General features: G+C 39.4%; 1 protein-coding gene across 3 annotated transcripts in view; it reads left to right on the top strand.

Annotated features, from left to right (window-relative positions):
• Positions 1–23,868, top strand: part of LOC139134535 (kelch domain-containing protein 10-like) — a 56,489-nt gene extending 32,621 nt beyond the window's left edge. For all 3 annotated transcript variants that reach the window (XM_070701410.1, XM_070701411.1, XM_070701409.1), the window contains exons 7-8: positions 19,388–19,527; positions 23,395–23,868. In XM_070701410.1, coding sequence (XP_070557511.1) covers positions 19,388–19,527; positions 23,395–23,610 — 356 coding nt within the window. In that variant the 3' untranslated portion in view covers positions 23,611–23,868. The remainder of the gene's footprint in view (positions 1–19,387; positions 19,528–23,394) is intronic.
• The last annotated feature ends 432 nt before the right edge of the window (positions 23,869–24,300 follow it).

The raw sequence follows: 24,300 nt of genomic DNA, 5'->3' as shown, positions 1-24,300 counted from the left end.
CAATCCAAATGATCATTGTTGTACGTTGTATATATTACTAAGTATAATTTTTTGATGAATAATATTATTATTCCGAAGGTTCCCATTACTAAGTATAAGGTTCTGCAGGAATAATATTTTTCTGTTCAAGGAGATCTTTGGTCGCAACCGCGGCAGAAGTCGCACCGCCTAATTTTGCTAAGCGAGTTAAATTTGGTCGACTTGGATCGCCAACCTCTATTTTCAGAAATTTGCTGGAGATCATAAGATATCCCATCGCAAGTCCTGCGATTACAATACCATCGTACATTGTGTTTACAACTGTTTTAATATCCATGATTGCTGACTAGTATATAAAATAAAAAATAAAAATAAAAAATATGGGGAGTTAATCCATCTCATACAATGTAGAGGAGCTGGGTTCCCCCTCCCCCTCCCCCCTCCCCCCTCCCCCCAGAGCCGCTACGGGCTCTGTTTTTTTCGCTTTCTGAGGAGGATCTTTCCGGGGAGGACAAATATGCCGAGCACGCCCCCAATATAACCCTAATGCAGTCAATGAAACTCCCACAATTCCTAAAACAAGATAACATTTATTATACCATTTATTATCACACTGTTCTTTCATTGTAGGCGGTAGGTCTGCTTCAGTCGCTACCGCATCACTATCATTCCCCTCCATTGCTTTTAGTTTCTTCTCCCTGTTTTGCCTGTTCCATTCCGCTAATTTCTTGCCCGCAGCAACTCTCCCTGGATGCTTCGGCGGTAACGTCATTTTCTCTATGTTGCGCTGTGTCGGAGGTGCCGGTGTTGGTGGTAGGATCGTCCCTGACGGAGTCGTTTCCGTTTGCTGAGTCGGCGAAGTTGAATCCATTTATTTCAGGTACTATATTAAAACCGATTTTTTTAAAATTTAAATGTTTACCCGTAATTAAACCGGTGGAAATTAGAGCAATCAGGGGCCCCCATGTGTAGCCTATCCGTCCTGATAATCGTTTTATTTCACTGTTTAGAATAAAATCCTTTTTAAGATCAGTGGCATAGTTATCTCGGTCATCGATTGGAACTACCTGACTTATTGCACGGGCTCCTAGATCTATGAAACTTTGAGTGATGGTATCACTTATAAGAGAACTGTATTTCGCTTCATAGACTTTAAAGGCTCGTGTTATGAATTCATCGTTCCACCTTTCCACTTCTCTAACTGTAATCTCCTTACCAAAAAATAACTTACTTTGACCACTTGCGATGACACAGAGTATTTTTTCACGTTTCGTCTCTATTATGGATCGATTATTGTCCGACGCTGCGGTTGGTCCTTCGGAACCGTTCAGATAGGGCGCTGTCGTATTTGCCGCTGCCGATGACTTTATTAAATTCTCCATTGTTTGCAGTATGTTATCTATTCTTAGTAAAAAATAAAAAATTCGTTTAAACCTGAATCCGAAATAAAGTATTAACATAGTCTGGAATGTTAGTACCCTAACGAAATCGTTACCGACAGGGATTCCGACAGGATTCCGAGAAAATTCTCCTCCATTTAAATCTATATGTATATAGAAACACGAATAATGAGTACAGACCTATTCCCAGTTGCTTTTCAATTGAATAAGACGAGCATACCAACAGTACAGCATGCTGATATTCCTACCAAACCGAATGGAGGAATAAAACCTATTCTCATGGACTTAGAAATATATGTAACGCCGACAGAAAAATTTACTTTTCATCCACGGGATGTATTTAAAGATAACGTAATCACTCATCGATCAGCTAAAGAAAGTAATGTCTGGCTGGGCAGCCCAAAGATGAAATACTGGGACCAGCAACTGAATTTCGCTGTATGGTGTAGCACTACTGGTTGTGGTATATCATTCGCCCATCTCTTTGGTTCCGAAGGGGGGGATTTTCCTCCGCAAATACGATCATTCTGCCGTTTCCATGTATATTTTACAATACGTAGGATCCTTCATGAAATGGGCGTTGCACTTCCAGACGATACCCCCACCTTCAAAGCGGGCGACAATCCGTACAATCTCGTCCAATATGAACTTCTATGTACAGAATTTGGAAATATAAGTCCAACGAAGTCCGATTTTGTTATTTTTAGGTAATTTCTTAGGTTTTTTTTTTTTTTGTTTCACTTTCGATATCGAAAAGGTCCAAAATAAAGGTCTTGGTTATGGATATGAAGATGACACTAATCGTTGGCCCTGTTCGACTAGCCAAAAGCGATATACAACGGTCGGGACTTTTTCCTCTCTGCCGACGGAGGCGTTTTCTATACACATACCATTTTTGGAAAGAAAAAACATGTACTGCCCGACAAAGACAGACCGCACTACTATTTCTTCCGAAATGATGGATCGGAGGGACAATACAATAGTTTCATTCCTCTGACAGGAGACTCGGGACTAACAAAGGCCGGTCTCGCTCGCCTCAATGAAAGCCTTGAAGCCTACGTATATTGCATACTCGGCGCACAAGCAAATATTCGCAGTACCATAGTAGGCGATACTGGCAGTGCAGTGCAAGTAAGAAAAGAATTCGGCGTTCTCCTCGAAGATGAAATTCGCAATACCGACAAAGTAATTAGTTATAGGCGATATCAAGACACAATAATGAATACTGGCGTCAAACTTGATATGGCAGTCTCACCCAATTTACTTCTCTTACCGTCTGAGATGGTCATCCTTTCGGGCCCTTTAATCGCAGGTTATAATAATGAATTGCAATACGCAACAGAATCTATGGTGTTCGGAGTGAATGGTGATATAAACACGGAAGTTCGAGAAAGTGCTGTACATGAGATGGAAGGAGGAGGGGAGGCGGATCCTGTGAAGTGGCAGGACGAGCCCGGAGAGTCACCTCACAATGACACGACTCTGGGGGGCCTCCCCTCCCCAGAACGGGCAGCATCTACGACCGACGCAGACCCTATTCACGAATACGGCAAAATTGGTTTGTTATCTTTAGCAATATTCATTACTATTGTAGGTACTGGAATAAAGTCACTAAATATATAGATCCAGAGGAAATGTCAATATACGTAACCCCACCATTCAACATGATTATAACTGGACCGACATATTCTGGCAAAACAGAATTTATGTTGGACCTCCTCACCGGTCCGTACTTAAGGAAATTCGAATATGTGATATTCATTTGCCCAACATTCATGAATAATAAAGCGTATAATAGAAGATTCATTTTCACCGATGATAATGTGTTTATATTTCCAGTCGGACTCGATGCAGTGGATGATACATTAACCTACGTGCATAAAGAATGGGCTGGAACGAACACTTTAATAATCCTCGATGACTGCGCCTCGTCCAAAGATATGAAGAAGCGCAGTAACGTTTTAGTCCAACTTGGTTTCAGCGCAAGACATGACGGATTATCTGTCTGGGTTCTGACTCAACAATATACTAGTATTAGTAAACCATTTAGGGAAAACATACAGATGTTAGTACTATTTTACACACCGAACAAGATAGACAACAAAACTATTATAAAAGAATATGGAATGGAGGTGTCAGAACGGAAGCCGTGGGCCTAATCAAGCAATTGAAAAGTAGGCCATTCAGTAAACTAGTATTTCGTTTACGGAATCCGTACGACATAAAATTATTCGTATAATATAGCAATTATGGAAGCTGAAGGCTCTACCGATAGAAATCCCGAAGGTACTCTTAGAGAATTATATTACAACCCGAAAACTGGTTTTGGAGGTGTACAAAAATTGTATGACGCAGCACGCGCCAGCGGACTGAAAGTGACCAAGAAAGAGGTGCAGGAGTGGTTAAAAACTCAGCTTACTTATAACCTACATAAACCGGTACCTCGTACTCGCGGTGCCTTCCGAAGGGGCCGGCGCGTTTTTGTAACATCGATAGACGCTCAATGGGAAGCGGATCTCGTGGAATTCCCTTCATCATTCGCAAAAGAGAACCGTAACATTCGATACATGCTAACAGTAATCGATGTGCTAAGCAAATACGCATGGGCCAGGCCGATACAGTCAAAAACGGCTGATGATACGTTACAGGCGCTACAAGACGTGATTAAGAAATCTGGGAGAAGGCCCGACAAACTTCAGACAGATGAGGGGCGGGAATTTACGAACCGAAAAATGCAGGGGTGGTTGGAGGAGTCAGGTATTCATTGGTTTCACACCTACAGTGACAAAAAAGCTAGCGTCGTTGAACGTTTTAATCGGACTCTTAAGACGATGATGTGGAAATACTTTACATATAAACAGACACGTTCCTGGCTCCCCATTCTACCACAACTTCTCGAGAATTACAATAACACCGTTCATGGAAGTATCAAAATGAAACCCAGGGACGTAACAGAGGAGAACGATTGGCAGGCATTTTATACACTATTCGGTCCTGAGTTAGCAGCCGGGGGAGTTAACCCTGAATTCAAGCCGGGAGAACGGGTTCGAATTACAAAATACAAGACCACTTTCAAGAAAGGATATTTACCAAATTGGACAGAGGAGATTTTCGTAGTTTCAAAAGTTGTGTACGCAGCTGGCTTGGGAACGCCACCAGTTTACAAAATAAAAGATCTGAATGGAGAGGAAATACTCGGCACTTTCTACTCCGATGAACTTCAGAGCGCCCTTTCGGAACGGGGAGCCGACGAGCTGTACAGAGTAGAACGAATTTTGAAGACGAAAAAAATTAGAGGAAAGAAATATTATCTGATAAAATGGAAAGGTTATCCAGAAAGTTTCAATAGTTGGGAGCCAGAGGAAAATGTTATTAGAACTTCGTAAGTTCCTGTGCTGGTACTTGTCAAGTACTACGTAAGTTCCTGTCCATGGTACTTGTCAAGTACTACGTAAGTACTACGTAAGTATTTACGAAAGTTATTCAATAAGTACCATGGAAAAAGTCTTAATTTCTTGAAAGAAGAAAGTGACAACTTACCATTATTCTTCCAACCACCTGGCCAAGTATTTATCATGTACTGTCGTAAGTAATGTTCACTTATTGCATCTTTTTCGGCAGTATGTGGATGAGGTGGTATCTCAGTTCCTGAACATATTAAGTTTGCAAGATCTTCAAAACGACTGTGCATGTTACCACAGTCCGTTCTTTCGAGTCCCCCTTTTTCAGCTTTATCTATAAGTTCTGGTTGAAGTATAATGTACACAACTGACATGAGCCATAGACAAGTAACTTCAAAGTCCCCCCTTTTCATAATGTCAAGTGCTCGTAGGTCAAACGGAGCATTATAAGCGTGCACAGATTCACAAGCATTAAGAAGTTTGTGTAGGTTCTTGAGTGAGACTCGAGGTTGTTCTAGTTGTTCTTGACCAGGTGGGAAGTACGCTTTTTCAAGTTCCTCCTTGCTGAAACCGTCTATTAAAAATCCCTGGCTGCCGCCGCTCCATGCAATTCCAAAGTCAAAAGCTTGTGGATATTCTACTGGCCCGACTGTCTCGGTATCAATTGTTGGATTAAGTATATTCTTGAGAAGGGCAGGCGTAAGAGCGTTCCGAATTATCAAACATGGAAGTCTGTAGTCGTGGCAAATTTCTAAGAAAGTCTGTTTGAACTTGTTGTGAATCTCTTCTAGTTCTTTTAAGGCGGTTATTTCGTACGACCTGGCTCGAGTCAACACATTCCGCCTGCAATAATCCCAAGGCATATCTTTGAATATGATAATGAAACTGGGTAAATTGTCAAATGCTCTAGAAACAATCTTTTTTTCTTCTGCTGCCACGGAAACGCCCCGGATTCGAGAAAAAGTTAGATGTTGAATTATGGAAGAGTCACAAATAATGTAGTGTTCTGAAGGGGTACACCCCTCCCACTCCTCCCTCACCCAAGCCTGATATTGTAAATTAAGAGTATGTTCTATAAACTGTTTCTGAAAATCGGCAATCGAAACGTGGCGCCCATTATAAAAGTCAGCAATGTTGCTGGAAAAACTAGTGTCAAATTCTGGTACGTGACACGGATCCAAATTTACTGCATCGTAACTCTTACCACTTCCAGTTGGTCCATTTATGAATATGTATGACATTTTGAGGATACTATATCATAGAAATGTTTTTTAAAAAATTTTTTTTATTAAGATATATACGATAAGACAATGACAATCCTTTCTATTTCAACTGCAATAAAAATACTTGAAACCGGAGAAGAGAATATTCAAATCAGTGACGGCAACTCAAATTTGGTGAATCTTTGGTAGATCCTTTCATATACGTAGACAGTGAGCTAGAAGTGGTTTTCCCCATCGGACCTAAGTACGGTTCTAAAGATCCAGCTACATGTGATGGGGTGTGTGTCCGTTGGCAACCGAGTCTTCAAAAGTTTACTGATTTAATAATATTCCGTACCCTAGGTGAAAGTTTCGATGCATCTACTGCTAAAAGTTATGCTGCAAGCCTGGCCGCTCACTCCAAGAATACTACTGGATTTTACAATCCATCTAAAGTGTATCAGAAGCGAGGGAGCGAGGCACAGATAAAGTATTTTAAATTTCGGTTTAAAAGAGGGGGAGGGGCTCATGATTTCGCTACATGTATTGATATGGTTCAAGAAATTGACTGTGCTTTTAAAACAGTGAGCCCATTGCCAGTCCGAGAAAATCCTGCTATTGTACCTCGTAATATCCGGAAAGGTAGTAAGATAGAATTCTTAGCATTTAAACCGCGCTTAAGTAAGCGTGCTCTTTCTTTCACTGTTGAGAGGTTATTTTGTGCTGCGCCTAATAAACCAGAAATTCAAGATGCGGAAGAACTAGTCGACTTAGAAAGATTAGGTGAGATATATAAACGAATAAATGCTGACAAAAATATTATAGTGGATTTTGATGACCTATCATAGAATAATTATTTTTTCATTTTAAAAATTTTTAGGATAGAAAATATCATAAAGATTATTATGGCCAGTCAATTACATACAGCATTCAAGGGAGCAGTTTTACAAAAAAAATTTCCTGAAGTCAAGCGAGTCAAGGATATCGGGGAGCTGGTGGATATTGAAGGTATGGTCAAAGAAAGCCATTCGGAACGAAAGATGTACTCTGTTTATACTGAAATGGAAGTCAAATTATCGGATCCGAAAACTGGTAATACACAAAATCGTACATTGCCTGTTAAATTAAAAGATACATACACAAAAGATGTAAGAGGGGCGGATGTGGGGCAACAATTAATAGATCGCTACGATCGTATGCTTGATACAATTGAAAATGTTGAGGGTTCTGGTCTCGTTCTCGAGGAGATACTTAATTTTGAAGTAATTCTAGTAGAAGTTTTACTCGGGGCTGGCCCGGAACGGATTCAACTTCCCGGATGGTTAAAAAATAAGCATTGTGTGAGCGAACTTATTCTACCGCCGGGGGCCGAGAATTGTTTTCAGTATGCCGTCGTAGCAAGTATAAAGTTGAGCGATCCCGAGTTTCGCAAAAAGAAATGTGGTCAGGTAAGGAGAAAATGGAATACGTACATCCCATTTATTGCTGACTACTGTTGGGAGGGAATACCCACTCCCACGCCCGCTGATCTGACTGTATTCAGGCGCTTCGAGCAGCAAAATCCGAGCACGAAACTTCAAGTGTTTCAGATCCACGAGTCCGATCCAGCCCCTTCCGACATAACTGTGTTATATAGCGGAGCCCCTGTCGGAACGGATCAAATAGCAAATATCTTACTGATAGTTGGCGAAGACGGCGGCCGTTCTCACTTCGTTCCAATTACTGCGTTAAATCGTCTTCTTAATTCTCATACTAATCGAAAGAATGAGCGCAGACAGAAGTGTATTTGTATGGTTTGTAAAAGAGGTTTTAAGTCAACAGAAGAATTAGAAATACATCAGGTGTACTGTGGAACAGACGACGCCCAGCCAGTTTTTCCTAAGGAAGTGTGTCAATTCGAAGGACATCGGAAGAAGGTCCCCGCCCCCTACGTCGTCTATGCAGATACTGAGGCAATTATTGAGAAGGGGACCGGCCGACACATTCCAATTTGTCTTTCGTATGTTATGGTGGAACGGTGGGTGGGGGGTTCCTTCGGAACGAGGCCAAAAGTTTATGGTAAAAGAACATTCACAGGTCTCTCCTGTGTTACAGACTTTCTGAAGGATATGAAAGAACGGGCCGAGTATTATTCGAAATCGTATTATTGGAAAATAATACCGATGAAAGATAGATCTAATTACAATGATCCAGTCTGTATTGCATGTGGAGAGCCGGCAGGATACCGAGTAGTGAAGGAGGAGGCGACTTTTTATTGCGAGGGATGTCGCCCGTCGAGAACCATTCCTATCTACTTTCACAACCTCAAGGGATACGATGGTTCTTTTATTTTGAAAGAATTACATGAAATAGATGGAGGGGGTTCCGGACAAGAGCCAAATATAATAGCTAAGACGAGCAATGGTGGAATTATGGGCCTCTCGAAAACATTTATTTTTCACGCCTCAATTGTTGTCGATGGGAAGAGGGAGATAAAGAGACGCCACTTTTCTATAAAGTTTATGGACAGTGCTCAGTTGATGATGGGGTCATTGGCGAAGTTGGCAAAAACTGTGCCGGAGGATGGGTGGACGGCGGCCCCACTTTCGTACCCGGACATTCAAAGGGCGAAAGGTTTCTTCCCCTACGAATATTTAGACTCGGTTGACAGACTGGGAGAGAACCAGCTCCCGGAGAGGGGGGAATTTTATAGCGAATTGACGGAAGAGGGGATTTCTGAGTCTGATTACGAACATGCTTTGCGAGTATGGGACGAAGTTGAATGTAAGACGATTCGTGATTATATGGAATTCTATTGTGAGACTGACGTTCTACTTCTTGCGAATATATTCGAAAATTTCCGTGACACATGTTTAGAAGCGTACAAGTTAGATCCAGCCCACTATATGTCAGCGCCCGGCTTGACATGGGATGCTATGTTACTTTATACAGGTAATAAGTTTGAGCTCATTCAAGATGCTGAGCAGATGAATTTCGTACAGAGGGGAATTAGAGGCGGTATCAGCCAGTGTAATATTCATTATTTACAGACAAATCATCCGGCTTACGTCGCCGAAGGGGAAGCTGGCGGGAATTACGATCCGGAGAAACCGGTGACCGAAATAAAATATCTCGATGCTAATAATCTTTACGGATGGGCAATGAGTCAAAAAATGCCAACTGGCGGACTTCATTGGATGACGATGGAAGAGTGGGAGGAATGGGGAGCGGGTTCCGGAGGGTGGGGACCCGGCGCCACCTTTCCACGAAGTTTTCTAGAAGTAGACTTAGAATATCCCCCCAAATTACATGAAGAACACAGCGATTTGCCATTAGCGCCGCATCACTTCGATTTTCCGAGGCAGGGCGGTCGACTGATTACAAGTGTGATAGATAGAGAGAGATACGTCTTACACTACAAGTTGCTGGAATTCTATCTTCGGATGGGAATGAGATTGAAAAAGATTTATCGGGTGCTTGCTTTCGATGAGAGGGCATGTCTCGCGAAATATATTGACTTTAACACTAAAATGAGGACAAAGGGGAGGACAGATTTCGAAAAGAATTTCTATAAGCTGATGAATAATGCAATGTTCGGTAAGACAATAGAAGATGTTCGAAAGTACAGAGACTTTAAATTTGTTTCGGACTGGAACGGCACGGATAGTGGACGTAAAAAGATTCAGAAGTATAATCCAAGATGAAACATATACTAAAGATGAAACATATAACTTTCATAACTTCCGAAGAGGATGGTGATTCCTGCGACAGTGCCCTACTGGAACTGAAAACGGATGAGCATAGATATGTAAAACCAGTTTTCATCGGCGCCGCAGTACTGGAACTTTCTAAGCTGCTTATGTATGAGACGCATTACAATTACTTTCGAAAACAGTTCCCTGGAATACGATTAGCCTACATGGATACTGACAGTTTTGTTTACAGTGTACCGATCCCGGACCCGGACGTAACTTTCAATGATATAGTTCGGGAAGATGTGGAAAAGAATGGTGAGAAGTCTATATATGATACTAGTGGGATGAGTGGACCCAACTTTCCGAAGATTAATAAAAAAGTGATAGGTAAATTTAAAGATGAGTTGAATGGTGAACCTATTCTTGATTTTGTCGGCATACGCTCGAAAGTGTATGCTTTTCGAACTCCCGTTTCCGAGACGAAAAAAAATAAAGGGGTGAAAGATGTTTGTGTTAGAAAACATTTGAACTTTGAAGATTATAAAGATCTGTTTGAAACTGGGAAGAAGCCGGAGCCGGCACAGTTTGTACAGTTTGTACGGAAAAAGGCTGGAGAAATCCGTAGTGAAAAGCGCAGTAAAATCATGATGGCGCCAAATGATATCAAACGTGTGCAGCTATACAATCCAGACACAGGCGAATGGCTGGCAGAAACATGGCCGATAGGAATGACGGGTCATGGTTTAAAATTGTAAAGACTTTAATCTACTATTTTCAATAGAGACCAGGGCATCACTGATAACATAAATGTGTGCAAATATATTATCATTGTGAGCGTCATCGCCACCCCACGCGGTATCTTTCTTCAGGATCTCAAGCTGTATTCCGTCCTTTGTGTTCATTACTTTTAAACCATTTCCATGAAACTCAATATCTTTAAAGCTACGCAGATCGATAAACAGACAGAATTTATTCTTCAAATAATCGGCCTCATCTATATCAATTTCACACCAATCTTTATCTTCAGCAAAATACCGTCGCACCTCTCGCCAAAATTGTCTTGGTATCATCTTCTGAGCGTACACTTTATTTGCAATGCCTTCGATTGATACAGACACAGATTCAATGGATGGGTTAAAGAAAAGTTCACTGTTCAGTTCTGTCTGATTCTGATTTTTAGTGAAGAGTATAGCGATACCTCTAATGCTACGTCGTGGTACATTTATATTTTCATTGATAACCGTGTCCGATTCTTTGAATGGGATTGTTCTAAAATAATGTATATGCTCGTAAAGGTAACTTTTTCCACTGTTGTAATAACCAGCAGTTGACCTCGCGAGATCGAGGTCAGAAATTGTCTCGTATTCCATTTGAATGTTTTTTAATTTATAATTGGTTGTAACAACCTGATTACTGACAAGTAATTGGTAGGCGGGTGCCAACGTAATTTCCCATTCAATATGACTCCCTAACTCTTTTGGATATGCAACTCCATGACCTGTTATGAGGGGATGAGTGAGACGAATAGCATATTTTGTTTTATATGTGTCGAAAAGTAACTTATCGCCCACGACGTTTTGATCTGCATCGGTCGCACCGCTTCTCAATTTTCTTAGATTTTCGTTCTGAATTCCGTACAGTGTCATGTTCGTTCTCTCCTTTTTATGTTTGAAGAGATCACGATAGCATTCAATAAAGTTATATTTACTCAAATCGGAAAGTGTCTGACCCTCAAGTGAGTTTCATACGCTCCACCAAATTTTTTGCAACATTTTGTACTACTCGGTTATATTCATCTCCCGTTACTTCGAGATCAAAAACCAGGTCGAAAGTATCTGGAACTAAGAGTACTCCGCTTTCTAACTTTGGACATCGTATGATAAGTGTCTGGCCTGGATCTGCCTCACTTGGATTATGAGCAATCACGTGATGAGTTCTTTCTGACTTTGTTCCATTCGGTATTCGGTTGGTGAAAGTCGGTGATAATGTTCTATCGTACCCCATTTTTCGTGTAATGTATATAGTAGAAGAAAAAAAGAAAATAAATCACATCTTACGTTTCACTTCGTGTATATAATGACTTAGAAGAAAAAATTCAAATCACATCTTTACATAAATATTTCCGTCTGACTGAAAGATAAATCGATTGCCTGTGTCGCGAATCAATCGAAGGACCCAATATTCTTGGAGATGATGAGCCTCTTGGTCATCCTCAGTATCCTGGAATACAGCTATGAATTCTAGTCGCTTAAAGAAGTTAGTCTTTTGACATTCCTTCACGAAAGCTAATATGTTATGATATAGATTATCATCTTTGAGTCGGACACCTGGATTTGCTCGAAGTATATGTCGATTTACTCGTCGGAGTTTGCACCATTCCAATTCGACAGAGAAACCAAACAGGTCTTTATTTTTAGAAAGAAACTTTGCAATATTCTTTTCACCAAACATGTCGATGCCGTAGGGGTGTCATATATTAATACATAATTTTATTTATAATGACTAATGTTAATCCAGTTAAAAATATCCATAGCTGTTCTCCAACAAATCCGACAACCGATCCTGCTGTTTTTAATAGAAAACTGACGAGGGAACCGATTAAACCTGGTATTGCAGCAGCACTTTTTGCGGCCAATGTTTTTAACCATTCGCCAAATTGCTTTACAATTTCTTTCGCTTTTGTATATACTTTGGGTGGACCTGAACCAGACCCGCCAGTTCCTGCTCCCCCTCCTCCCCCTCCTCCTCTAGTTACAGCCAGGGCAATTGTTGATATTGTCATTCCAAGGGCAGTCAGTATTGCAGCGATTGTTATACCATTTCGTTTAAATAACTCTGTCAGCTTCAGTCTCAGTGATAATTCTGGATCAGAAATTACATCACGAAGAGACCTAGTCGTAGCCAGACTTTCACGTGCCTCACTGATCTTACCATGTTCGTATTCAATTCGATCAACAATTTTAGCTTCTCTTGTTATGAGTTCAGCTAGTAGTTTCTTGGCTTTTTCTTTTCCTTGGGTGTGATCTTCAGGAATTTCCTTTAACTGTTTTTCAACTTCTCTTTTCTCTAGCCTTATTTTAACTTTTTCATTGTTAAGCTCGCTAATACGCATATTCGCAATCTTTAATTCGTCATTAATAGCTCTATATTCTGGGTTTAGATTGTTCCATTGTTCGATTTTATTTTCAAAAGCTTGTATTTTATCTGCATTACCAGACGCATCTTGTCGTAACTCTGTCAGTTCATCTTTGTATACACCCATGTCTTCTGGCGTCATCTTCTCAGCCGGTATTTTATCAGCTATCACATCTTTAGAATGCGATGTATGACTCACATTTTCGGGCTCTGCGCTAGAGAGACCTCCTAATACTTCTCTAATAAATGCATTTCCTCCTTTTTCACTCCTTAATGTGGCTAGCTTATAAAATCCACCTCCTCTATCTTTAGACAGCTTGAGGTCTTTATAATACAGCTTTTCGTCCCTAATCTCAGATTCCGTAGCCAATACATTTAGTGCATCCGGATCAGTAATTTTATTCTCCTTTAAGAATTTATTAGCCATTCTTAATTTTTTATCTACTCTAAGTTCAGTCAAACGATCAACCTGTGGGCTAGCCAGGGAAGGATCAGCTTCTGCAATGGTATTATCATCTTCTATAAAGAATGTTTCAGCAGTAGCGTCATCATCATTTAAATTTGCATCATCGAAATCCTGGAGTGGTATATCTTCTCCTCCTTCTGCCATATTGTATTTCTATATTACTACAATTATTTTTTATCATCCCTTACATATACAGTAAAAAAAAATGCACATCTCAGTTGTTGAAAGCGTTGAACAATTGGCCGACTATATCGAAAGAACTAGCGCCGCATATCGACGAAGTTATAAATTAATGGGTCGAATTGATATGGCTCTTAATGTGACTAAGGGAATTCTTGTAAGTTCAGCTGTAATAGCGGCAATTCCTACAGTTCCAGTTCTTTTAGCTTTAACTCCTATACCAGGTGTTATTATTGATGTGATACAAGGAAAAACAGGAGTATCAAAAAGAAGAGAGAAGTATAAACATTATTATGTGCAATATAAACAGCTGCTTACACAAATACAAGAAAAAGGTGCAACAACAGAGGCCCCGGGGTCAGAACTTATTCAGAACATATTTCATCAGGCGCTAGAAATTCAAAAACAAGAAGGATTTAGTCCACCTCTGGAAAGATACCTAAGACATTATGGATTAAATGGATATGAAATTTAGTTAACTTCGTGTTCAACATCAGCTGGACTCCGCGACTGACTGACAACACGGGTCCCTTTATATAGGCTAGTTTGATGGTGATGACTCACACGGAATTTCCCGTACACCTTCGGAACGTGTCTACACATGTTGTGTGTTTAGGTCAGACAGAACAAGTTTCTACATGTCCACTAGTGGTCCATTCTAATACCCAGTGAGTCATAGCTAGTGTATTGCGCAAGTCCAGGACCTGACTCAGCAGGGAATTTCCCCGCTTAGTTCAGGACAATGCACTGCTGCGCGTGAGTTCATATATAGGTCAGGGTCATACTTTAGTTACATGGATGGTTAATTTTTCCTTCGCTTCATGTAGATAAATGAATAAAATGGGTGTAAAATTCTTACTCTGTCCCAGTTGTACACCTTTACTTTACTACTCGTGATGCATTAATCTATAACCTTGTTTATAGAAATAATAAAATGTAACATCACCGATCATAAGAAACGTGATGTTGAAGAACATATTTCTTTGAACAGAAGACTACAGCGACTATTTTCTGTAAGTACCGGTATAATTTAACTTTAGCAAACTTGTGAATTAAACATCTGAAGAGTATCTTCAACACTTTTGGTTTTGTTCTACCCTTGTTATAAAATAAGTAAAAGTTCGAGAAAGTATCTGTACATTTTCGATATCTGTGCAGCGCAAATGTATCCATCCGTCCTAAAGACCATGATAAGTTCGCGACTGCATAAACCACCTCTACCTCTCTCTCTCTCTCTCTCTCTCTCTCTCTCTCTCTCTCTCTCTCTCCCAAGTCTAGCCACTTGATGTTTATTTTGCCAACATTTATTTAACGGTTCAGGATCGGGTAAACTTCGTAACTGGAGACATGTCACGGCCTGAAGCTAGTTATCACCATCGAAAATCTGAAAGCGTTTCTGCTTCCGAATGGACGTATTTGAATGCACAGGTGACTCAGTGTGTAAAATATTGAATGACAATATGAATTTCCTCATTAAGAAAGTCTATGACTTTCAAACTAGTCGTACAAACAACAATAAACATGGCACATCAATGATACCGACGTATTTTTTCCTCGCGATCACTGGTGAGAGCGACTCGCTGAAATTTTCCAACCTGGCAAGTATTTGGCTTTGCCCCGTGTGCTGTAAAGTTTAGTATGTTCTGTAAATCGATAAGCCTTTCGAACACGAAAGATTTGGCTATCTGAACCTCAACAGTAGCTACGCAGCTCGAAAATTATCCTCCGACACAGGACAGGAACATTGGTCAATGCCGGATTTCGTATGGTAGCTATGGAAACACGCTGTTCATTCTCAGAAAGCATGCAATGTACTGCGTACTGCTGATGCTCCCTTGCTTGGTCCGTGGACTGTTGCCGTCCCTACACACCGTCAGTATCCTAACAATCACAGGATTCAATCACGTGTGTCTTCAAATTTTGATACATGAATTCTACCAATCATCAACCACAGAACACATAAAAAACAATGGTCGTGGCTACGGGTTCAAGGACGTTCACGAAGAGACACCATCATTGTCGCAGAATTGTTTTGACTAGTTTTATGGAGAATATGAACGATCTGCGTACGGTCGCACATCAAACCGACAATTGTACGCTTAGATATGATGTCCGAAAAGTTTTTTTATTCAACTGAGTCATCGCCTTTATTATCGCCTAAACATCCCCGGGTTTTTTTTTCCGAGGAGACTGCAACATGATTATCCCCTAATGCATAGGGTACCGTCACGACTGTTCATCCAATATGTTTATTCACTGTTTCGCAAAACATCTCGTCAGATATGTGCTTTGGCGAACGGGCCAAGTTTTTGTACGTTGGTCAGAAATTAAATGACAATATATGTTTGGATATTACATCTGTCAAATTATGACCGAGTATTGAAGATGAAAATACTTTCATCGATCGACAAAGAAGAGAATAATGAGTCAGTGAATATCGAATCATAGACGGGATAATCGAGACAGTCCACTGTCTATGGTTTAATCAATTGTGAACAAGAGTATTTCTATTAATTGACTGACTCAACCAGGAAGGAAATTTTGTTCAACTTGAAAAAAAGTCACTGTCTTTGCTTGACATCGGATTCCATGGCAATTGAACAACACACGATGTCGTTTAGGTCATCAAAAATGTTTTAAAACGGCAAGATGATAATAGGCCTAATAATACTTTTCCCGACAGAAAAATCTAAAAGAACTTGAATCTGAACTTTAAATGACTAGTTCTGTGGAAGAAACGATCGGAAATAGCGGCGTGTAGCCTACGACGTCTACGCGAGAACGCGCTATGGCTTGGGTGGCATACTAGCAGTCACAGGGGCTCGAGCTGGGTAGTCTGTTCGCTTTTCGGCTCGATCTATCGATCGTAGTCGACATGCCGGCACTGCAACCTAAATGGGTGTTTTGATAGGTGGGCATATCGACTACGGGATCGATAGATCGAGCTGAAAATCGATCTATTTAGCAGACTACCCAGCTAAAGAGTGCCTGTGCATGCGGCTCTGCACTGCGGTCGCCCAATCTAATTACATGGCTGTGCGTAGCTAACATGTTGACATCGCAAACGTTTACCGATTCACACCTGTATCGCGTCCTTTTTTGATTGACAGCTTGCAGACCTTTGTTGTGGCCGCTTGCCACGCAAGTTGAAGACAAAGAGAAATACATTCATCGACCAAAATCAGCTTTATTTATGCTCAAATCAAAAAAATTTATCTATATATTCAATCACTAGACATTCATGGTTAGGTACATGTGCATGGACGCCTAAGTTTCTTCGCCTGTGACCATTTTGGCATGTTTTTTACGGAGCGATTGAGGGTGACGCCACCCAAGCCACGCTTTGCATGAACTAACTCCAACAGGGGCAGCTTGCTATTTATACCCAGCCCTGGCCTTTAACAAGTGGGGACTGTGTCATCAACGATGACTTGTTAATTGTTAATTTACATATTTACTAAACTTTCCTAATTAGAGTGATATATCCAGAAAAACCTCATCAAATCTGATGAAACTTTGTACAGATCTCACAGTGCTGTAATACAATTGATTGACACTTTGTGGTATTGTGTTATATTAGAATGCAAAAATGTTTGGCAACATCCAATCAATTTATTACTAGTTGACTTATTTAATGACCTTTTACATTTAGGGTGGCAGCCCAAATTGTTTTAACCCTTAAAGTGCCATAGACTTTCTATGCAATGCAACTGCCAGGCCAAGGACTTTTTGAACCCAACTTCTCAACATGTTATGCTTTTTTCAGACCGGTGCAGTTCATTTTCTGTGACGAGAAACCCTAACAAACCATTATTATTTCCAAAGCTCAGGATATGAAGAAGCTCTCTATGACAATGAAAAGTTTCAATTTACACGTTAAAGGTGTAAAATTGGGCTAAAATGCTCGTTTTTTGTTCAAAATTCACTGAAAATGATAAAAAGTTTCTAAAAATGTATAAAATTCATCAACGGCCTTCAAACTTGAATAAAATTTTCATGTTATGGAAAGACGCGAATTCAGGTACACGATTTCAGCATCATGTAACATCATACGTAAATAATAAGCAAAAACAAACAAACAATTAGTGTCTTTCAAAATAATACAAATGCTTCCTGTGCAAATGCATCTCTACAAAAATACAAGTAATATTTTACATGCAGTACATTAAATGTAGATTGACAACTACTGTGTATGGAGCATCGGCATGATTGCATTGCCCAAGCATTGTCGTTTACTTGTCTGTGGTATTTGTTTGTTTGTTTGTATTTGTTTGCTTGTTTATATATTTTATTTCTTCTAGTGGAAATGATTTTCCAGAGAAGAATTCAGTGTACATATCCACTTTGTCATCAGTTTACTATCTATCATACGATTTCTTGTTAGTGTTATTTAAAATCTGTATTCAAAGTTAGAAGAAATCAATTATAGTCTTGTTTGCCTGTAAACACAAACAATTAATTTGCATACACAGAGACAACAAGGTTCCATATTGTACATGGAGGGGTAACTATTGTGCAACACATGCACACAACTATAGGGCATATTCAACTGACTCTGTATAGTTTGAACCGCCGGTATAATTATAATGAAGAGTTGAAGACAAAAACACATTTCACTAATCTTTTTATTGATTAATTTTGGTGTTTGACCCAACTTACATCAGTTTAATTCACGTACGTGTGTGTAACTATCTGTGGCTTATCGAGTCCGTATTCGTACTACCATACATACTAGTCAATCCGTTCGCCAAGTTTGATCACGTATTTTGACAAGCATGCCACAAAATCCGCCACGAAATGGAAATAAACCACAAAGTATCGAGAAAAAAAGTTTCATGTCCGGTTTATTTCAGTTAAAAAAATGCGTAACACGTAGGAAATGTCTCGCAATGTCAACATTTCGGAACAACTACATTTCATTTACAAACCGGGTCGACTGTCATGGCCGTCTCGCTCCAGGCCGGCCGGAGGTCAAATATCAACAGTTTAAAGGTGCTTTTTGGCAGTCCAACGCTTGAAAATTCACAAAATACACTTCAATTTAACCAAATCCTTACAAATTTCTCAATCTTGCATGTTTTGGACTTCGAAAACCTTAACCTCGGGTTCCATGTCGAGAGTTAGGCATCACACAGTGCCGCCATCTTAGCTGCCGATACGTTCGAAGTTCACTATCTCGATCAATTTGGTCAGCAAATCGTGTCATTTTTCCATAAAATATTCTCAAAAAAACTGTAAAATCTATCATTTCTATCACCCAGAGGGCAGTAGCTTGGCATAATATAGTTGTCTTCCATGTCTACGGCATAGTAAAGCTTTCAAAACGTACGTACGTGTTTCGTTCAATGCACTGTGGCCGTATCCGCGTACGGGTGAAACAGCAGACCTGATTAAATATTCATGAAAACCGCTGACCTCTTTTGAAGAAAGTTCGCATAAATTACTGGAATTTTCGATTGTTAGGCTGCATGATGTCATTATTTTAGTCCTTATATGGTACTAAACTGGGTTCAAAGGGTCAGGAATACCCTCCTGGCTGAGTTCGGCAATGCATAGCTAAGTTAGGCATAAGCATAGAACGCAACCACTGTCGGTTTATATACCGACGTGGCGCTGAGAGCGAGAATGCCGTGTCGGTTTATAAACTGACCCGGCACTTTAAGGGTTAATGTTTTCACCATCATTGAACTCATCTTAAATCACAGACCCAATTAATGAACAGGACTCTATCCTCTCCAAGGACATGCAATCAAAGTACTAATTAACAAGTGAGGACTGTGTCATCAACGATGACTTGTTATTTTTATGGTGTCTGTGATTTTAAAAATACTGATAGTAGTAGACTGCATGTGCTTTATGTAGCTGAAGTCATGTCTGTATCAATTGAAATGACAGCACAGAGTCATTTATGACACCTTTCTTAATAAAGCTTTTTATCAATTCCTTACAGAAGTCTACATTAGTGGTGGACACAACAACTCGGTTATATTCAATGATTTATGGAAATTACATTTACCATCATTACAATGGACAAAAATTCACACTGTTATGCCTGTACCATCATTCTTTCATTCTGCTGCAATAACACCAGTAAGTATCTATTTTTGTTGTTATTTGGGGCAATTTTTGCCATTTTTGGTCAAAAAATTTGTGTCTCAAAAGCTACTCATCCAGTAGCTTTATTTGGTATGGAGGTTCCTAGGGGTTATCGAAATGTGATATTTTCAAATTATGATAAAATCTTCAATTGTGTGTTTTTGCAGCTATTTTTGTCAGTTTTGGTCAGGCCGTCCTAAAATGAGCTATCAAAGATACCCACCCTCTTCATCAACACAGCTTTGCTACCTTGACATAATACCATCACAATCTAACTTCAAGGGACTATGCCATCAGTGATAATAGCTTGTTAGTCCTGAGGGACAAAGTCTGGGGGACTTCATATCAAAATTATTTTTTAGTCCCAACGGACACCGTCCGGGGGGACTCATAGGTTTGGTCATGTCCGTGCGTGCCTGCGTCCGTGCATGCGTCCGTCCGTCTGTTCACGCAGATATCTCAGAGATGCCCAGGTCAATTTCTTTCAAACTTTGCACAAGGATAGTACCCTACCCCATACAGATGCACGTCGATTTGTTTCACAATGCGATCAAATTTGGCCGTGTTAGAGGACTTTTTAGTTTTCACCTCCATAGACTCCCATGTATAAGGCAGTCTCCATAGACTCCCATGTATAAGGCAGTCCATAGACTCCCATGTATAAGGCCAAGAAAAATAAAAATTTAGTTTCTCATCGTATTCATATTGCAAAAAGGATGCAGTGACACAGTTTTTAGTCCCCACGGATGAAGTCCAGGGGGCTTATAGATTGGGTCATGTCCGTCCGTGAGTCCATCCATTCACGCAGATATCTCAGATATTTTGACAAAATGTCACATGACCTTGGTGACCTTTGACCTCAAATATATATATATGTCCATAACTCGGTAACCACAAGTGCTACACCCTTCATGTATGGTATGATTGGACAGCTTATGACGCCACATATTGTACCTCATTAATTATGCACATATCTAATTTTGAGCGAGCCAATAGAGCTAGAGGTCTGATTTTTGGTATATAGGAATAACTTAGCAATACTATTTTTTTTTCAAAATGTCACGTGACCTCGGTGACCTTTGACCTCAAATATACATATTTGTCCATAACTCAGTACCCACAAGTGGTACACCCTTCATGTATGGTATGATTGGACAGCTTATGACGCCACATATTTTACCTCATTAATTATGCACATATCTAATTTTGAGTGAGCCAATAGAGCTAGAGATCTGATTTTTGGTATATAGGGATAACTTAGCACTACAATTTTTTTGACAAAATGTCATGTAACCTCGGTGACCTTTGACCTCAAATATACATATTTGTCCATAACTCAGTAACCACAAGTGCTACACCCTTCATATATGGTATGATGGGACAGCTTATGACACCACATATTGTACCTCATTAATTATGTGCATATCTAATTTTGAGCGAGCCAATAGAGCTAGAGGTCTGATTTTTGGTATATAGGGATAACTTAGCAATACAATTATTTTGACAAAATGTCACATGACCTGGATGACCTTTGACCTCAAATATACATATTTGTCCATAACTCAGTAACCACAAGTGGTACACCTTTCATATATGGTATGATGGGAGACCTTATGATGCTTCATACTGTACCTCATTAATTATGCGTATATCTAATTCTGAGCAAACCCATAGAGCTGGATGTCTGTCATACATATGCACATAGATTTGTTCAGTGATACGATCCAATATGGCCGCCATGTGGCCATTGTATTATGATTTTTTCATGTCCTGAACTACAGCTCAGACATGTATCAAGCGAATTTATTCAAAAGTATTTTTATCACAGACCTAATGAAGAGGACTCTATCCTCTCTGAGGACCTGTAATCAAAGTACCCATTAACAAGTGGGGACTGTGTCATCAACGATGACTTGTTCAAAACTAGTTTTGTTCCTGTTTGAAACTGTAATTTAGTTACCAAAGCACATATCAAAGTTTATACTTTGTTTCAGAAACTATTTCTTTTTATTAAGTACCTATTGCAGTATTGAACATGTCCTATGCCAACCACCTCAATACTGAAACATTTTTTATGTTATACTTCCGGCACCAAAGTTGAAAGGGGTATCTTGTTTTTTGATTCAAATTAGATACATCAAGATAATATGGCCAACTCTCTGCAACAGTATTGACTTACAATAGGTGGTTTCCATTGTATACGATTTAAAATGGCCAGGTGCATGTACTTTTCTGTGAGCTAGATCATTGCTCCCTCACTGTACCATGGCCTATGTGCAAAGATAAAGACAACAGCAACATTGACGGCTATAATTAACAGCCCTGTATTTCCCTTGTGCCCGGTTCTTTCAAGTTAAGTCATGTTTTACTCTTGTGCTTGTTAAACTGAGCTTTATACATTGCTAGGTCAACAATTGGCAAAATTTACAATACCTACACACATATTCCATGTTAGGGACTTCATCATCTGTCCACCCATATCCATCTTTATCACAAACCAACATTCAAACTTCATATAACCTCATTGCCACCATTGATCACACACCAAACTATTTCTGAAATGTAGCAAACTAATTTGATCCTTGCACGTCAACTGCATATACATCAATACATCATTTTCTCCACCATTTTCTAGATATCTGTCGATCAAACTCATTTCAGCAGCATTTCCACTGGTTTCTAAATTCATTAATCAGAGGGGACTATGTCATTTACAAAGACATGTTTATTTATGTATTTCTCCTTATTTACACTGGAGATGTCAATTGATTTCTCACATTAGTGTGTTCTATGAGCTGCCATGATGTCCTGTATAAAAACGAAACATGTACTGTGTAATACATACAAAATACACGTAGACAAAATAGATATAAATATACACAAATTAGACAAATTTTTCGAGTAAAGTTTTAAAATTACAATTTCTTTAACAGCTTTTAAACTGGAAGATAGCATTTTTCATAGCCCAATGGTTGAACTCTTAAATGTGGTGTTTCCCCTTTCCAACGGAAAACCAGCAACATACATGTATTATTATCAATAGCAAATCTTTTAAAATGTATAGAAATGTTTGATCCAATAAGTTTTTGAAGTCATTTGTTTGAACATGGTAAACTGTCACTTTGATGATTTTTCACAGTGTTGTTTTAACTACAGTTAGTTTGATTTTTATGTCTCAAAGCATATTGAGTTACACAGTATTCAGCCTGTCAGAGTCTGTAAACATGTTGACTGCATGTTATTTTCCATACGTGTCATGCGTGTAGTAAGTGAATTCTGATCCAGATGAGAATTCAAATGTAAACAGTCACAGAGCATTCTACACGTATAGGCACTGTGTTGACAAGATAAATATTGAGTGTTTTTACCATCCTTTAAGGAGTAGCACTAGAGCTTGTATTTGACACACACAAAAAAAAGATTTGAAATATCCTCTAAAGTTACTGCTTTGTGCCCTAAACTCAGTGGAATTTTCTATCAGTGGAATGTTCCGTCAGTAAAATGTACAGCCAACTGTCTATACTTTTCACTAAGGGTATATTTAGTGCCATTTTAGATATGATAAGACCATGGATGGATGCCAATGAAAACTTCCCTGCCAAATATTAACTTAGCTGCTCTACTATTTCATCGTTGGATCTTTCTTTGCATTCCTTTACTGTAATTCATTCAATCCACACCACAATACATCATTCATGGAATACTTATTGCGTTCACTCTCAGGTTTTCTTTTTTGTACTGTTTTGAAATAACCATTTTCCTGAGTATTTTCTATATGGTACTAGTGTATGCAACTTACAAGTCTTTTTTTTAACTTTGATCCTGTCTGATATAAATAACCAAATTTTGATCTTTTTGCAGAGTGGGTGTATGTACTACTTTGGAGGAGTAGTGAATTTGGATGACAGCCAAAGAACAGGGGAAATTTGCAGAATTTGGCTTGCAGTACCCAGTTTGTTTGAACTTTGTTGGCATCATGTTGCTGCATTGATACCAGATTTAGCAAGTTTGTCTGATGAAAGACTTATTACAATGGGCATACCAAGAAGTTTAATCGCCAGAGTTAGAGCTGCGTAAAGGAAAATGAAGACTAGACGTCTCCCCGCTAGTCCAAGCACCTCGCCTTGAACAACTGGGTTAACAGATCTACAAATTGTCTTGCAAAAGTGAGACATGTTCAAAAAAGTCCTCTACAATGACTGTTTATCAGGAGTATTTTCCCACTTCTTTACTCGTTGCCAATTGCAATTAATGCAAATTATAATATTATTAAGTTAAAGACCAGGAACATAAGGCATTTTGCATCCACAATAAAGACTGCTCTGAAACACACAATTTGCACATTTTTGTGTATATTTGTAGTTCTAACAGTACATTTATTACAATGGTAAGTTGTAAGTGGTAAAGATATATATCGGATGAAGATTATAGAATGTAAATAATGTCCTGGCCCAACAGACTGATATTCTTCTGTGTTAACAATGACGGGATGAAATGAGTTTACAATCTAAGACCGAAATTCTGTTGTGTGAACAATAGCAAAGAGAAATGAGTGTACAAACTAAGATTGTTAATTTGCTGTGTGAACAGTGACAGAATGAAATAAGGGGGCTTTGGGTCACCTCAACCCCTGACCATTTTGGAACCACCCCTTTTCTCCTGTGTTAGAGAGACCAACTTGTATTGCTATCTTGAAAGCATGTGGTCAGTTTTGTTCGATGCTCATGCACTTTGAAGTGGTGTAGTGGACGGTAGTAATGCCAGAAA

The sequence above is a fragment of the Ptychodera flava genome, chromosome 6 (assembly GCF_041260155.1).
Source record: "Ptychodera flava strain L36383 chromosome 6, AS_Pfla_20210202, whole genome shotgun sequence".
In the NCBI taxonomy this organism is placed as follows: domain Eukaryota; kingdom Metazoa; phylum Hemichordata; class Enteropneusta; family Ptychoderidae; genus Ptychodera; species Ptychodera flava.
This window is presented reverse-complemented; position numbering and strand designations above follow the sequence as displayed.